Source organism: Melanerpes formicivorus, unplaced genomic scaffold, assembly GCF_026170545.1.
Source record: "Melanerpes formicivorus ecotype bairdi unplaced genomic scaffold, bMelFor1.0.p_v2 SCAF_2, whole genome shotgun sequence".
Classification (NCBI taxonomy): domain Eukaryota; kingdom Metazoa; phylum Chordata; class Aves; order Piciformes; family Picidae; genus Melanerpes; species Melanerpes formicivorus.
This window is the reverse complement of record NW_027142354.1, coordinates 17160743-17178505: the sequence shown is the minus strand read 5'-3', so window position 1 is coordinate 17178505 and position 17763 is coordinate 17160743. Positions and strand designations below refer to the sequence as shown.

The 17763-nt window shown below is 40.2% G+C and overlaps 1 protein-coding gene across 4 annotated transcripts in view; it reads left to right on the top strand.

Moving 5' to 3' along the window:
- Positions 1-17763, top strand: part of PLEKHG1 (pleckstrin homology and RhoGEF domain containing G1) — a 153165-nt gene that overhangs the window by 115873 nt on the left and 19529 nt on the right. For all 4 annotated transcript variants that reach the window (XM_068151899.1, XM_068151888.1, XM_068151881.1 and 1 more), the window contains 10 exons: positions 6049-6095; positions 6673-6823; positions 7932-8063; positions 9964-10146; positions 10240-10335; positions 10449-10535; positions 12841-12874; positions 13863-13958; positions 15124-15162; positions 15683-15705. In XM_068151899.1, coding sequence (XP_068008000.1) covers positions 6049-6095; positions 6673-6823; positions 7932-8063; positions 9964-10146; positions 10240-10335; positions 10449-10535; positions 12841-12874; positions 13863-13958; positions 15124-15162; positions 15683-15705 — 888 coding nt within the window. The remainder of the gene's footprint in view (positions 1-6048; positions 6096-6672; positions 6824-7931; positions 8064-9963; positions 10147-10239; positions 10336-10448; positions 10536-12840; positions 12875-13862; positions 13959-15123; positions 15163-15682; positions 15706-17763) is intronic.

The following is a 17763-nucleotide window of genomic DNA, read 5'->3' as shown; positions in this document are numbered from 1 at the left end:
AGTATGGAGAAGGAAACATTAGATGCATGAGAAATGCAGGAACCCAAAGTAAGTGTCTTTTATTCTAGAAACACAGGGAACCAATCAGGGAGAAGGGAAATGGCTGTATGGGTAGCACAACAAGAGATTAAGTATTTGGGGCTACAGATGACTGCAATTCACTGCAGACTTCACCAGAGAACCCTTCCAAGTGTGTGAAGAGGTAATGTTGTCTCCATTTCTGGTGGAAAAAGAGCTGAAAAGGAGAATGTAATTGTTTAAATCTGTGTGTTCCTGTCTCCATTTTAGAAAAATAAGAACAAACCCATGAAACTGTCATGTTTTAGGATTTGTCATGAAATTGGTATTGCTAGCACCAGGCATACAGTTTTGGGAATCATAGGTCTAACAGAAGGATTTAGGATTAGCTGGCCTGCTTAATTTTGTTCAGCACTGTTGTGGCAGAAGGTATTTTATTGGGAAAGGGAGTGATGATACCAGCTGAGTGCTGTGGATTCACTGGATCACTTGCTTGAGCTGAATTTGAGACAGCTGTTACATATCCAGTAAGCACTGAGAGATCTTAGTGTTCATGCTACTGTTAGAAAAGTAGGATTTATTTTTGCCTTGTTGCAGTGGGGTTTATGGCATGTTATCTCTCCAAATAGCCTATATGAAATTGAAGGACAGAGAATAGGATAAGTCAAACTGACTAGGAAATGTCTTAGCAGAAAAGCATCTGGGATCCTGGCAGACAAGAAGGTGAGCATAACCCAGCAGAGTGCCCATGTAGTAAAGGCCAGTTGTAAGGCCCTCAGGATGTTTAGAGGTAGTATGGTTGGAAGCTGGTAAATCATTCTGCTGTAGTGCATGCTTATAGCTGGGACTGCTGCAGCTGCTCCTGAGTGTGAGGTGCAATGGAGGTGCTGCAAGTCATAATAGCAAGTCCAGGAAAAAGTTTCACTCATTGACAGCTGAAGGAGTTTTCTGATAGACTTTTCAGCCATTAGTTCCAAAATCCATCTGTGTATCATTGCTCATGCTTTTTGTTCCCTTGTCAAATGCTTTTAGCATTTGTATTATTGGCAGCCAACTGCATGATGGCTCAGAAGTTGCTAGAGCTTGCAGTCCTAACAAGCATTTTTTAGCTTCATCCAGACAAGTGCAAGCACTTAAAACCAAAGTCAAACAATACCAAAACACCCCACAGTTCTGGGTTTGGCCATGAGGATGTCATTACTGCAACTGTTGATTCTCTTAACAGACTCCAGTTGTGCATTCTTAGTTGCTTGTATCTTCCCAGCATTGAGCAGTGGAAATATAACTGCCTTTTTTGGCAGTATGTGGTCCTTCAAGTATTTCAGGACTTTGCCCATTTATTGTTTGATTGCCTCAAATGTGCTAGATCTTCACTCTGACCTAAGCATGGGGATGTCATGCTGAAGTCTGCTCACAGGCTTAGCTAATGGCTTCACTGGAGCTTCTTTAATGTTTTCAGTGGAACTGTGCTTAAGTTACATGAGCTCTGGCTCTAGTGTAATTTTTTTCATCCTCCTGGTTCAGCTGTGAGTTGTCCTAGTTGTTGGAGATTTAAATATACCGTCAGGCTTTCACTGTAGTTGCTGTATTTGCTCAGTAATTGAATAAAGTAATAGCCATTTCTTCCTTCAGAGCTTTTGGAAAATGAAACGAGTTGGTTTGCACATATAACGGAACAGTTACTGTTAATGTAGTTATGGGGCTTGGTGGAACTGAAGTGTTTGATATTTGTGAAAACATCTAGGCAGCTTCATTTTGTAAGTTCTAGTCTTGGTGCATATTTGATGGAATGTGTCTTTGAACTTGACTTCATTATTTGGTTTTGCTCAATGAAATTTGCCCATGCTTAGTGTTTTGTACTTCCCTCACACAAGTGCACATCCCTGTTCCCTATCTATAACTTTCATGCATGAGTAGTAGACAGCCTTGCAACTGTTACTTTCAGGGGAGGTGGAGTAAGCATTACTAAATTGTATCAGTGTACTTTGAACCAAAACTTGTAATCGTGGATTTAAATTTTTATCTTAACATTTGTTGTGATTAGTGCCCAAAGCAAATAACTCCTCAAATGGCAGCTTTTATTTGCTTACAGACTTCAGCAAGATGTCTTTAGTGTAAAATGGCCAGTAACATGAAACTTACTAGCAGGTGAAATAACCATGCAAAGCTATGACTTGATATAAATAAAAATATTTAATAACAACTTAACATTGTATAAGATCTTTCTGCTTCCAGATATTTTAGTTCATTAGCAACTCACAGGCAAATAGATGCAAATGCAGAAAAGCACACTTGTTTTTAAAAACCTGCTGTCTGGTCATGACCTTTCTGCTCCTGCATGCAGATGATGCGCATGGGTATTTGTCTAAACAGAGTGGGATGGTTGCCACACAGAAATAACCTCTTACTGAGGGTAGAAACTTTAGTTTCTACCAGCTCTTCTCCTGCCCCTTTGTCTAGAGGAGCTGTATTAACTCCAGTACATTAAATGTCTTGGAGGTATTTTGCTGGTAACAGAAATTGGAGGCTAAATAAAGGGTTCTACTTAGCTGTAGTTTAATTATTCACATAAAAGATTGTCTATAATATTCTTGCAAACTCATTCATTTTCATAGCAATAATGGAAATGTTAATTAGAAGATTGACTTCAGTATTCTACATATTTACATTTAAGTGAGTGAGAGCTTAATTATGGCACGTTGTTTTCCTCACTCAGCACCCCAGAAATTCAGGACATATGTTTTCTGAAAGACATACCAACAGCTTAACCAAGGGGAAAGGGAGAATTGCTCTAATCTAACATCTCATTAATGAGGTGATCCAGGCAATTGGCTTCAGTCTACACCCTGACTCAGCTCATTTTCTTAGTCTCCATTTTCTTTTAAAGTGCTTTTTATGGTTGTAAAAATGCACTGTGCACCAAGAGCTGAGACAAGATGAGTGATGTAGCCACATGTCTGGCACTTCCTGTGGAGGAGATGCGCAGTGGATTCAGCAGCAAGGGGCAAGCCAAGTATAGCTGAGATCTGGAGCATCTTTAATCTGGTTTGAAGACAGTTGAGGTGATCAAAACAACTTTCAAGCTCAATAATTTTAAGATTAACTAAAGAACTACTGCTGAGTATAGCTGATGTCTCATTTGCTGTGTGAAAATATTGATAGAAGTACATTTAATATGTCCTGGGTTTTCTGTTGCTTCTGAGCAATGTTCACAGTATTTGCTTTAGCCTGCACAGCTTGTGCCCTGCTATGCTCCCAGTAACACAATGCTTTCTTTGGGGAGGCTGATGTGAATCAGAGAAGACCAACTGGGCATTTGAACTAAAGGTCCCTTCTTTGACTACGCAGAGGTGCTGGTTAACCAGGCAGACAATGGGAGAACTTCTGTCCTGAGATGTGCAAATTTCCTACTCGGGCTTGGGAAGAGCCTCTCTTAGAAGTGGCTCTCTTGGCCATTCTCCTAATGGGTACACATGAATCTTGATGATGCCTCATCAGGATGTATGATGTTAATTCGTATCACTGTCATAAGCTTGAATGCATATCAAAAATCTAATTCTGGAGGCAAGATATATGTAATTAACTTTCTACTGGCAATGTGCATGAATGGCTTGGTACAAGTGAATGCTCTCTGGTGGTATTGTTTGATTAAGTGAGTTGTGATGCAATGAAGCATGTACACATGTGAGGTATGAAATTTGGAGTCTTGTCTGTTCAGAAAGCAGAAATTATTGTGAAACTGTTCTGAAAGCTTTTAGAAGTGTCATGTACATAAGGAATTACTTCTCTTTTTTTTTAAATACAAGTTATTCCATTTAATAGCTAGACTAACATTCTTTTAAAACTAAAAATCCCCTTGAAAATGGTTTTGACCTTGTGTTAAAACCCCAAAAGAATCAACAGACCACACCCCACATCCCCCTGCCCCAAAACCATGCAAAACAAAAGCCAAAGGGGAACAGTGTGAAAAGGCCTCTGGGGATTTCAGAGTTGCTTTTGATTTTGTGGGGTGTGTGTACTCAGTCCACTCTGAAACCCTGAAACGTTTGACCTTGTGTGTTTTGCTGATATGCTTCCGCTTGTGAAAATTTCTCAACTGATAATCCCGTTTTGTTTGAAAAGCAGAACAATCATGTGACTCTGTTTATTTTTATTTTTTAAACTGGCACAAAATATTCTACAGTTTGCTTATGAAGTAATTCTGTGAATTGTATTATTCTTTAATTTTAGCCCTGGGAATATACTACCAAAAAAACCCCAACCCAAACCAAAAGCTTTCTATTAGTATATGCTGCAGCTGGAGGTCCCAAGCATGGGCATGAACAGGCTATCATAGATGTTTGCTGCCTCTCACTGTGGACATAGGCATGGGTACACTGCTGTAAAACCAGCTGTGACAGCAAAATTAGTCCAGACATGAAAGACCAAGCTAAATTCAGGCTGGATATCAGGAAGTTCTTCACAGAAAGAGTGATTTGCCATTGGAATGGGCTGCCCAGAGGGGTGGAGGAGTTGCTGTCCCTGGAGATCTTCAAGAAAAGCCTGGATGAAGCACTTAGTGCCATGGTCTGCTTGATTGGATAGGACTGGGGGATAGGTTGGACTGGATGATCTTGGAGGTCTCTTCCAACCTGGTTGATTCTATGATTCTAAATACTTGATTTTTTATTTTTTTTTATTCCAGAATGTTTAATACTGAAATCCAGTAAGAAATATTGAATTACAGTGACTTATACTCATGTGGAGTCATGTTATTTTGTACAGGGTCCTTATGAGTCACTGCTCAGTGGAGAAATGAATGGCACAACCTGCTTTAGCCCTCTGATAGGGGAACAGGAGTTGTGCTGTTGAAAATGGGGGAAGGGTACTGCCAGAGCTGTCTCTTTCTGATGGTTTAAAAAAAGAAACACAACATAAAACCAACAATGAGAAACAAAAGCCACGGCCTGCATCGGCCCTCTCCCCATGTGGTGTTGCTTCTCGCAGCATTGTTGCCTTCTGTGAAGGCAGATATTTGGTCTCCCCATTCACCAGTGACTACCCCTTGTGGAGGGTGCCTATTGTGCTGCCGAATGCCAGAGTCTGTTCTGAAGATGCTTGGTGTGGAAACTGGGGTCTTGTTTACTACAAGAGCAATGCAGTCTACAGCTCAGGAAAGAAAAAAAATATTTTAGAAGCACTTTGCATTCTGCAGTGCTTCCTCAGCCTTTAGGACAGCAGAAATTGTGGTTTGGGGATAGAAGCTGGTAGGCAGATGTAAACTCAAAGCACAAGGGAATGTTTCTGGAAGCCTGTTCTTGCATAGAACTAGGGTGATAATTATTAAGATGATTTCCTCCTTAGGCCAAGGAGGAAAAGGAATGAAACTCAAGCCTTTGCTCTGAGAAGCTTGTCAGCTTTAAGTGTGGGCAATTTCACTGTGACAGGCAAGTGTGGAAACCCATCTAAATCTAGTTGCAACTTGCTGGGGTAATAACTTCCAGTGTTCAGAGTCATAATTTATTTTAAGAACAAAAGAAGCCACTTTTGTGGCTTCTGATTTGCACTCTTAAACTCTGCTCAGATGTGAAAGTATTTATAATAGCTTGAAAATCACACACTGAACATACCCTGCAAACCTAATTCTGCTAGTACTCAGGTATGTGCTTTATCACACACAACACAAGGTATGAGCGAGTCAGGTGTTTGAAGGGGGTGTGTGTAGTGGTGGGTTTTTTTGTTTGTTTGGATATATTTTTTTCAAGAGACGCAGATTGTTAAAAAGGACCTTGGAGGCTGTTGCAAAGCAGCTTGCTTTATCTCTGTGTAGGTTTCCTTGTTTGGTTTGTTGTTTTTTTTCCTTTGAGTAAAGGAAAATCTCCAAAAAGAAAAAATAGATTCAATTAATAGGTCTCTGGTAGTGCAGGGACTATTCATTGATTAGGAACTGGAGGAGACATTGTCTTGATGTCAAAAAATCTTTGTGTTGCACATTTGTTAGCTGCTAGTTTGACAAAATATAATATATGTAAATGTTTCCTTTCTGTGCAGAGTGAAGATTTCCACATATACACACAGTACTGCACCAACTACCCAAGGTAGGAATGCCGGGCTTCTGTTCTGCTCTGCTCTGCTCTGCTCACCTCTGCTCTGCTCTGCTCTATTCTATTCTATTCTATTCTATTCTGTTCTGTTCTGTTCTGTTCTGTTCTGTTCTGTTCTATTCTGCTCTGCTCTGCTCTGCTTGTCCCTTCACCTGCTTATGCAATGCAAGTTACAGGCTATGCAAATAAATCTGTACTCTTTCTGCTCTCCAATTGGGAGGGGAAGGTTCAAGGAATTTACCTTTTTTTCTGAATTTAAAATTACTCACCTGAATTTAACTCCTTTTATCTTTCATAGTTATTATTGACCTTTAGAAAATTATGTTCTTACTCTGCTTCGCTCCAAATGTGTGATTCCCAGCATGGCAGAATGGTTGCATGTCAAAGGAAAGCAGAACTGAATTTACAATATAACTTAAAAAAAAGAAAAAAATGCCATCACAACAAAGCCACAGTGATCAGATTAGGAACCTGCTGCCCCCTTTTACAAGGGAATAAAGAAACAATTCTTGACCTTGCCTGCAGACTTATGGAGACAATGTGTCTTAAAGCTATGTATTGCTATTTCCAGGTCAGTGGCTGTGTTGACAGAATGCATGAGGAACAAGGCACTGGGCAAGTTCTTCAGAGAGCGGCAAGAAGTGCTGCAGCATTCTCTGCCCCTGGGCTCCTATCTCTTGAAACCTGTCCAGCGCATCCTCAAGTACCACCTGCTCTTGCACGTAAGCACCATATAGAAATACGTTTAATTTAGGGCTTCTGTGCATTCTGCCTCTGGTGCAAGGTTTGGAGGATAGAAAGCTTCTGGGTTTCTTTTGATGCTCTTTCTTTTGAGGGTATTTGATTTCTGCATATGGAGACTATATCTTTGTCATTTCACAGTGTATGCATATATTTGCAGTAGGGTATTAGTGGTAATTGGTTTAGACACATTTGCATCAATCTGTGCAACCAAATAATCAGGTTTTGGTTTGTTGTTTTTTTTTAAAAAAAAAAGTATGTAATTCTGAAACTGTGTGGAAGATTCTTGTCATGACTAAACATGTTTGTACACAAATTTGTTATTCCAATGAAGAATGGCATTTTTCCCATGTGTTGCAATGTTGGGGGTGGTTGAAAGAAGGACTAAACACATATAAACACCCTGATTGGTAAAAGTTTTGTGGAGATGAATGACTAAGGAAGTGGGAACTCTTTCCCTATTCAGTGAACTGAGTTAAGTAAGTTTCAGAAATTCCTCCTTTATTGTTAACGTTTTCCACATATGCTTCCTATTAGAGAGCTATGTTCTAGTGAAGTGTAAAGACACTGATCCTTATTTAAGATGTCTGATGCTTTTGTGCTTTCCAACTGTAAAATAATGCCTAGTGTAATTCCATCAGGGTTTTGTAAGCATGTAGATATGTTCTGCATTTTAAGAAATCCATTAAAATGCTGTCTGAAGAGGCATGCTGTGCTTGCTTTCTGTGCCTCTCCACTCACATCAGCTGCTGCCAGTATGGTCACTCCTAAGCTGACCATAAAGTCTTGGCTTTGTTAGTTATCTTGTGTTAAACAAATTGGTAACAAGAAGCGATAGTTACAGAATCACACACAGAATCACAGAATCACCAAGGTTGGAAGAGACCTCAAAGATCATCAAGTCCAACCTGTCACCACAGACCTCATGACTAAACCATGGCACCAAGCGCCACGTTTACAAAGGAAGGAACATTGCATTTGATTCATCACAATGCAAACACAAAATAGGACAGATGAAAACATAGTATTGCATTGGACTGGGAAAAATTATTTAGAAATAACAGGGCTCTTTTTTCTCCTCTGTCACAGGAAATAGAAAATCACCTTGACAAGGACACTGAGGGCTATGACGTGGTTCTAGATGCTATAGATACAATGCAGAGAGTGGCATGGCATATAAATGACATGAAGAGGAAACATGAACATGCTATCAGGCTCCAAGTGAGTTCCACAAGAGATTTTATGGATGTTTGTGAGCTGTTTTTGTCAATATATATGCCATTAATATTTCTTAGTTTGTCTTTTAATGTCTGTTGAGTATGCCTGTGTCTGTTTGATCTTCAAAATCATGGTCATAGCTGCTGCAGGAAAATCTGTGACATCTACCCTACAAGTAGTGTCCTGTAAAGCATGTATTTTGCAGTAATATGGAACTTAAGATAACTTTTCCTCCTTACTTTCCCTCAATTGTACAACCCTAGGGCATTGCTTTGAAAAGAAATTCTGTGGTTTCCGATTTCTTCCCTTTGTGCTGATACATTTTGTTTCGAGGCGTTTCTTGTGCTGCATCTTGTTTAAGTATTTTCCTCATGGGCTTTTGAAGACTCATTGTCAGTTGCTTGTGGAAAGCATAAAACTTGAAACATTATAGTTACAAAAATGTTAACTTTGCTTCGAATGTAGAATTTTTGAGGCAAAACCCAAAGCTGCATCCTGAGTAACTTTTTGGCAGGGAGAGCAAGCCTTTTTTTAGACTTTTTACAGGTCTTTTTTTCTGTCTCAAAGTTCCCAATGAAGCATGGTTTTATAGGACATTTTCATCAGCAGTGTTTATATTGCTTTAAGAAAATCAAGGGAATTTTTTTAGTTTACAAAAGGGAGCAATAGGCTTGTATCATTCCAGAAATAGAATGTTATTCTTTGTCCCTTTTGTTGTTCTTACCATAAAGGCAAGTTATTTGCCCTCAATTTTTGTGGGCTTTTTTTTTTCCCTTCATTGTTGTTCTTTACATGTAGGGAGAATAAGGTGATATTTGATAATGTCTTGCCTTCAGGAGTGTAACCTTTGCCACACATTGCTGAAAATGCATGGCAAACACTTTTAACAACAGTCTGCTATAAATCTGGCAATAAAGTTAAATGGTTTTGTAAAAAAAGTGAGGTTTGTTGGGGTTTTTTAATGGAAAAAAAAAAGCATTCTGAGAAAAATGTAATTATTAAGCTCAGCTGAGAAGTTAATGGGCTTGTAGAAAATGTTTATGTTCATGGTCAGACTTTGAAAAAAGATATCTGTTTCTTCATCCATGAGAATAGCTCTTCTGTGGTTCTTCACACTGCCATTTGATCTGTAATGCTGCAACTAATGTGACAGCAGCTCCTGCAGTCTCCCTCAACATTGGCAGACTTTGTGCTGTATCTTGACTTACAAGCTCCTGGAGAGTTCCGATAACATGCAACTTTTCAAATGTGTTATGCTGGTTTTTTATTTATTTTTTTAAGTAACAATCTTGTGTATAATCCAAAGTGTGCTGCTTTGGAGTTAAAAATACACATAAATTTTTATCTTTGAATGATCATTTGGCCTTTAGCCTTTCAAGAAGCAGCTCTTCAATCTGAACACCGCACAAAAGCATCTGCAGTGTGTCTACAGGACACAGATATGGCATTACATTTCATTCAGTGAGGGACCACACAACCACAGGAAGATACTCAGGGTGAAAGGGAAATGTTAAGAGGAATTCTTTAGGGATATGGATGGCATGAGAGAGACTAATAATTGAATTGTAGACCATTTTCTGTCTCTGCAAATCTGAGGATATGTGGTTGAGCTCTTTCAGTATAGGCTGCCCTAGGGAGCTCAGGGATCTTTGTTGGGTCCACACAGAGGCAGTACCCAGTACTCAGAAGAACATGTTATAGTCTGGGCTTTGCAGTAGGCCTCCAAGCACCTGGCTAGGATGTTGCCATAACCCAGCAACCTCAGTAGTAGTCTATGGTGACATTGCACTCTTGGATGTTGAACTTCATATAGGAAAGTGGGAATGGCCTTAGCAGGTTATTGGAGTCTTCCTTTCGGTAAGATCTCTGAAACAAATGTTGGTTGTTCTTTACTCTCTTGCAGGAGATACAGAGTTTGCTCACTAACTGGAAAGGGCCAGACCTCACAAGTTATGGGGAGCTGGTGTTAGAGGGAACATTTCGCATTCAGCGAGCCAAAAATGAGCGCACATTGTTCCTCTTTGACAAGCTGCTGCTAATTACGAAGAAGAGAGATGAAATGTTTGTATACAAAGCTCACATACTGGTATGTCAGTCAGAGAGCAGATGGGAATGTTACCATCTCTGGGTCTCCCCAGAGCTTCTTCATGATTCACATTGTTGCCTATCTTTGTTACAGTGTGGGAACCTGATGCTTGTTGAAGTAATACCAAAGGAACCACTTAGCTTTAGCGTCTTCCACTACAAAAATCCCAAAATGCAACACACTGTCCAGGTATGACAAAGACCTCCTGCCTGATGGCTAACCTGGCTGATGACTGTATACTATTCCTATGCAGGCACAGCCCAGTACTGCATTTTCTCATGTTGTTACAATGTTTTTATCAGGCAAAATCACAGCAAGAAAAACGTATTTGGATTCTTCACTTGAAGAGGTTAATTCTAGAAAATCATCCTGCTAAAATCCCTGCCAAGGTAATTGTTTTTTAAAAACACCCCTATGTATGTGTACTTATGTAAAAGTAATCATGTCAGCTGCAAAGATGCATGGCAATTTGGAGAAAGCTTAGATTCCAGGAGGTTAATTAACACATTTCCTTATGTCTTTTTAATGTTCCTCCAAACTAATGGAAAAATTCCACAATAAGCATCTACAGGGCTTGGTACAGGAGTAGAAGAATTTAACTGGCTTAGCAGCATTGCTGTCCATACTAGGATTTGTCCAGCAGGACATGAGTAGCAGAGATGCAGCATCAGAAAGCTTGACTATGAGAACGTACCTTAGCTGGATACTGCCTGTCAGCACAACACTGAGGTGCCACTAATTGCAGCATGTGTAGACATTACCGAGCTAATGTTAATCTCTCTTGGTTACATATCATAGCACTGAAACCACTGGAAGTGCACACTTTACTTTGCAAATACACACCCCCATTCTTAGTTGGGACATCTGGGCCCTTTTTGGTGAGATAGCTAGCAAGCTTTATGGCAGAAGAAAAGAGGCATTGACATCATATTCATAGCTGTAATGTCTTGAAGTAGGAAAACCTAGTCCTTTTATTTATGAAAACCAGTCTTAGAGCTCCATGTGGTATTTCCCCGTGTAACGCATTGCATCTCTCAAAGGGTGTTAACCCTAATTAACTCTTCCTATGATACAGCAGCTGCTGACTCATGTGGAAACAGGATTTCTTCTTAATTCTTTTTTTCACTGACCTTTTTTTTTTGCCTTTCTGATTTTTTTTTTGTTTTTGTTTTTGGTTTTTTTTTTTCCCCAGCATTAGCTCCTCTGGTCAATTTTCCTGATCTTTTCCCCCACCCTGGATTTTTTGCTGTAATGGCCAAAAAAAGATGTTGCCTGTGACTGGTGTACACAGTGCTGTATTAACTCTCATTTTCAACAGTTCAATGAATATAAAATTATGGGAGAAAAAAAGCCCTAGCAGGTGCTATTGTTAATTCTCTTTGTTGACAGAGTTTATTGGAGGTATAATGTTTATGCTAGTATCCATACTTACAATGTAAATACTCACTGCGCTTTACTAGGTTGTAAAAACGAAGTACTACAGAATTATTTCAGCTTTTATATCAAGACTTTTTTCTTACTTCCTAATGGATATTTTTTTTTTAATTTGTTTAGTTTTTTTAATCTGTGGAAAAAATCCCACGTAACCAAAAATATAATGCCATTTTCTGCTCAAAGAAATAATTTCACCTGAGAGAAGAGAAGTCTAACCAAATAATTCAATTCTTTGAGGTTGTCTGCACTCTTTTTTTTTCTTCTTCTTCTTTTCTTTTTAAATGGTAGTTGGGAGTTGTGCGACCTCTCTGCTTAGCCTTTGAAAGATTTGCTTGTAGTCCACATGTGACACCTGGTGGAATATTACCGAACTGCACCTGTAGAGACAGGCAAACCAGTTACCTGGGATATTTTACTTTAGTTTATTTTCTCACTTATTACCTGACATGCTTGATAAAATGTCAAGATTATTCCTGAAATTTAAAAAACGAACAAACAAAAAAAGTGGTAAATTTTAAGCAATCATGAGACACTTTTTATTCTGGTTCAGTCTTATTCACACCAAATGATTATTATTTATTTTTTTTAATAGCAGTTCCTCAAGTAAACTCTTCAAGGAGGCAAAGGTGGTGATTGTTTTCTGCACCACCAACTTCAGAGTTGAAAAACAGTAATAGAGTTAACCTATTTGGTTTTTAGGGAGGAAACGCTCTGTGAATCACCAAAAAAAAGAGTGATTCCTGGATACTGGTGCCAGGTTTGTGCTGATCACAGCACGTATGGAAACACATACCAATGATTAGCGGGGCTTGATTCTCTGTGGAGGAGACCCAGCATATACAGCATGATCTCAGCTCAGCACAGCCTCTGTCTCTGAAGCTAAAGTAGCTTTTGTGGTCAGATGTGCCACCTCTCTATCTTCCAGATATTCTTTACACCAGTGGCTGCTTTACATGTATGTTCCTACCCTTTTGCTGCCAGAAAGGAGGTGGGCATGTGAGGCAGAGCTGCTGGATGCAGTAAACAACAGGTTTCTGTGGGAAGATCTGAAGATAAGCTCTGATAAGCTCCTGCCAGCCAAATTCTTCTTCACATATGTAACATGTCCAACCCACACAGAAAGACAGAAAATAATGCTGCCAGCCATATTTATTAGTTCAAAATTTTAAACTGCTTTTGTTTATATCTAAGCTCACTCCATCTGTAATACACAATGTAGTTTGTCCTTATACTTATTTTTTTAATCTGTTATTTTTTCAGGCCAAGCAGGCAATTCTAGAAATGGATGCCATACGTAAGTTGGAGCTTTTCCACTTTTGTTTTTAAAAATATAGTAAAACCATCTTCAAAAGATGGGTTTAACTGTTGATTTCATCTGAGATGTAAGAAGGACAGGCTTATGTTCCTTGAATAATAACCTTGCTAGAGAAAAACAAAACTGGGTGCAGATCCTGTGGAGCTCTGTAGACACTGGGCTGACTGATCTGCTACCAGAAAGTTGTGTCTGATGATGAGCAAAGAGGCGGCAGATAAGACCTTCTGTAAACACTAGCCACTCTCTTTTGCTTACTCTATGCTGACTAAATGTTTGATCTTTCCTGTGTTGTAGCATAAACTCCTTCTGGCTAGTACCCACTGAAGGGCTGACAATAAACGAATGCAGCTTGAAGAAGTATGTAGCAGTGTTATGACTTCTTTCTGATGGCAAACCTGCTGCTGGAGGATAGCAAGGCTTGTGCTTATGTCTGAAAAGTTCACCTCTGTGTGTCCCAGGAGCCAGCATTAGAAAGCATATGCGATGCTGCTGTCTGTGCTCTGAGTGCAGTTCTACCCTCACAGTACCTGCTCTTGCATCTTCTGCTTGCTGTCTTTGCTAGTGCAAGCTGCCATTAGTTCTTCATGTTGCCAGTGACCCCTAGCTGTGTAGGGAAATGAGAACAATCCTACTGTATACGTGATGAGGAAGTATGGAGTAAAGCAGACTTGTTACTTTGTTTAGTTGTAGAGAACTGGTCAGGGATGCTCTGACTGAGAAACTGGCAAACATACACAATGACAGAGGATATATGTCACTGGGTTAGCCTTGGGAGCAAGGCACAACTATATGGACGAAGTGTTTCTGTGCCTGAGTGGTTAACGGCTGCCCTACAGCAGTGTATCTTGTGTTGCTTCAACGTGTATGTCTCTCTGATGTGCCACCATTATCAGTCATAGGGAATGACGGTACTGCCTCTGAGGAAAGCTGCTGAGGCTTATTCCTTGTGCCTCTGCTTATTCCACAGATCACCCAGGCTTCCACTATAGCCCTGAGGGAGAAATGAAATCATCATACCAGCCTAAAGAAGGCACTACTCCTCACAGAGTGAGAAGGAAATCAGGTGAATAAACCCTTTTAGCACCAAAATGACAGAAGGGCTGTTAAGGGTTGGATGAGGCTGGGCATATAGAATTGGTCTTTAATCTGCACTCCATGCAAATTTAATGTGGCACAGTATCTCTCAGCTGTGGGTGGAGCAGTTTATTAACCATTTGTTGTATGATTTATTATTTTAACCCACTGTTTACACTTAATTTTGTGGACAGACATTCCTAGCGGTGGGTGCATAAAGAACAGCAGGTATTTTCTAATGGATCAAAGAATACATATGAAATGATGCAGACACGTTGTTGACATCTGTCATTTCTTCCCTCCTCCCCCAGTAATTACTGTCTCAGAAATAGTTCCATGCTGATCATAAGAGGCTTGTTTTTTCAAAGCATGCTTACTATCTTAGTGTAATGTCTGCCTTATGAGTAGCAGAGATTTGAGAGGTGGCATTGTTGACTTTGGTTGTTTGGGTTTTTTCTCCTAGCTCAAACATACATACATAATTTAGTTTCTTCTTGAACCCACTACAAATATCTGTGTAGCTGGGTGACTTTATTGTAGTTACTGTGTTCCCCTCTTCAGCTGCTTAAGTACCTTTCCAATTTGGAGTGTGTAACATTATATACTGGGAATGATCTAACAGTGTTCATTGATTTAATGATTTATCATACACCAGCATTTGTATCTGAAAAACTATCAAGCATCTTCCTTTATTTGAGGTGCATTGGTACTGCTTCTGAAAAATACTGGTCAAGTGGTCTCCTATGTAACATTCAGCTACTTAAAATTTTGAAGTCCTGCTAAGTTGTTGGTACCTTATGCATATTTCTAGTACAAAAGCTCCTACAACACAGAGCAATAACAGAGGTGACCAAGTCTTTTGAAAGCAGAAATCTTAACATGAGATAAAACTTAACATGTGGCTTCTTGTATGGAAGGCAGCTGCTATTGCATTAAGAAACATGGATGTTCTTTGGGGGGTAGGTAGCTGTAGGTTTGACACTTCGACAAATTCCTTTTTAATGAGAAAACTGGGTGATGAAGAAATGAAAATCTGTCTTCCTTGCATGGTCTCAGAAGCTTAAAATTGGTACCCATATTACAAAAAGTTGGTCAAGATACCTCTGTCTTTCTGTGGGTGCTGAAGTGCTCAAACACATTGTTATATTTTTCAGAACCCTCATCTAGAGTCCATAAAGTTTTGAAGTCAAACGGTAAGTTACTTTGTCTACTGTTTGTTGGCCCAGTGCTTCTGTATTTTGTAGAAGTGAAGATGGATGCCTTTCCCCTATAACTTTCCCTAAACAGGTTAGACAGGTGTGCAAAGAAAGCAAAATGTTGGTGCTTAAATCTAATGTCCTTATTTCCACACTGGGATTTTGGTCCTGTAAACATCCTGGCAACTGAGCACAGTCTTGGTCATTGTGAGTAGTTGCTCGTATCATATCAGTGTTGCAAAGTCAGGACCTCAACTGGAACCGTGATAAAGCTCATGCAGTTTCTGTTTTATCAGAGACCCGGGAGTCTGTTTGTTCAGTTGCTGCTGCATTTAAACCCCATTTGGGAATTCATTGGACTTGATGATCTTTAAGGTCTTTTCCAACCTTGATGATTCTATAATACTTCTATATAATACTTTCTATAATGGTGATATTAGTGTAGCATTAAAATGTGTGTAGATTGACACTTACCTGATTATTCATTTATGGTGAAATATATATATTTTTTTTTCAGATATAAGTCCAGATATGCAGAAGGTAAGTAATTTCTTACATTTCTTGTTTAAACACATTTGTGGTGGGTTGAAATTCACACCACCACCACCACCCCCCCCCAACATTAAATCTGCCAGACTAACTCATTTGGAAATAAATCAAAGCTGTATTTACAAGCAAAACTACAATCTACAATGGAATGCAATGAATATATACAAAATATACAATATTTACAGATATTTACAATTAATAAACAGCACAAGAACCCCCCTGGCCAAGGACCAGGGGAAGCTGCTAGCTTCTCCCTCCCTGCCTTCCTCCTACCACCCTGTACAAAAGGGACAAGAGACAGAAGCAGAGAAGTTAATACCAGTCACAACTAAAGCAGTGCAGCCAAGGCCAGGCAGAAGCAAGTTAGTATCTCCCAGCCCAGGGAAGTGAAAAGAGAGAGAGGTTGTTGTGGTACAACTAGTTTTAGTCCCTTCTCTCTTCAAATGGGTTTGTTTAGAATCATCATTATTTCCCTTTTTACACCCAATAGTGATATATTTATGTAATGGGTTGGGGCAGACCCCCTCCCCACCACGCGCAGAAATAACGACTCAGACAAACGGATTGCAAAAGTGATGGAAAGTTTAAATAGAACAGTGAGTGCGTGCAAAGAATTAGAAACACAGTGACAAGAGGAAACCCCGAAACAGACCCAGAGAGATCCCATCCTCACCTGAGGGTGCACCCAAACCCCCAGGGCTCCTCCTTCCCCCCCCACTGCTAGGCTAGTCTCAGCTGGCCAGATCTGAGACTGCCCATCCCCCCGTGGCCTTGGGCCTAGCCAGACCCATGGCCGGGAGATCTCTCCCCCAGTTACCAGGTGGCGGAGAGGAAGGAAAGAGGAAGTGCCAGACCCTGCCGTAAAACTTATAGTGGTGCAAGGGATCATGGTAGGAAATAACCTAATTTCCTGTGTCCACCCACTGGGCTGGACTTCTGGACACAGGAAACACCCCTGTAGCAGAGGGCACCCAGCCCAAACTATGACAATTTATATTTTTACTACTTTAAGATCTGTGAAAAAAAAATTTAAGTACCACAATGCACCCCTTCTATACAATTCCATTGGCTGCTAATGCTATCCATCTGTTTCACTGAGCTCTTTTCAATGAGGAATTAATTAATTACACATACCACAGGTGCCAACAGATACAGCTTTATTTAATATAAAAGGCTGACAAGGCTGTGCCGTAGCACTGCAAGGCACAAATCCCCAAAGCAAGGCACAACTCTGTAAGTTACCCATCCAGGCAGGTGCCTCTGCACGACCAGATCTTGTCTCATTGGATTGGAGAGGCGGCAGGCCATGTCAAGTAGTGATCTTCAAGTTTTTGAAGGGTCCCGCGTCCTGTGACGTCGAGCCAGGACAATCACAGGAGGTTGGGTCTTAGGGCCAAAGCCCCTTCCATATTTCTCAATCATGTTATGTAACTTCTCACCCTACTGCTCATGCGCACAGCCCACTCATGGGGTTGCACACCCCGTGCCCAGCAATAGCCTTCCCAGTCTTCATCTCCCTCAGGTCCATTAACGGTCAAATGAGAGCTTGAGGGTTTTTCACGGTCATTTCAGGATGTCAACACATTCAATACATTCCTATCCCTGCTCTGTTTCATAAACAAAGGGGCCTACAGGTGTGTTATCCGTTACCCTTATCGTGCACCTGGGAGCTTCTGATCAAACACTAAGCATTCCCAGATGCCCTCAGGCAGGTGGGCACAAGCACCAATTATTCACAGGCACCCCTTGGCAGCTGCCCACCTCTAATCAAACTCCAATTAAGTCTCACCTGCTACACCGTCTAACCTAAAGCAGTATCTACAATAATACGTAAATAAAGTTCATAGTCCATTCTGGCTATCTCAGATGTAGATGATTTAAAAGTTCAAAACCCAGGAAATAAGAAAACAGTTTGTCTCTTTGCAGACAAAATGAAGAAAAGCAGCAGGGACTCTTGGGTGACTCAGGGCTCTCAGGGTTTGTACACCATAGATTCCTCATGGATTCTTCCTTTGGGCACGATGTTATGTTTGTACAACATTCTGAATT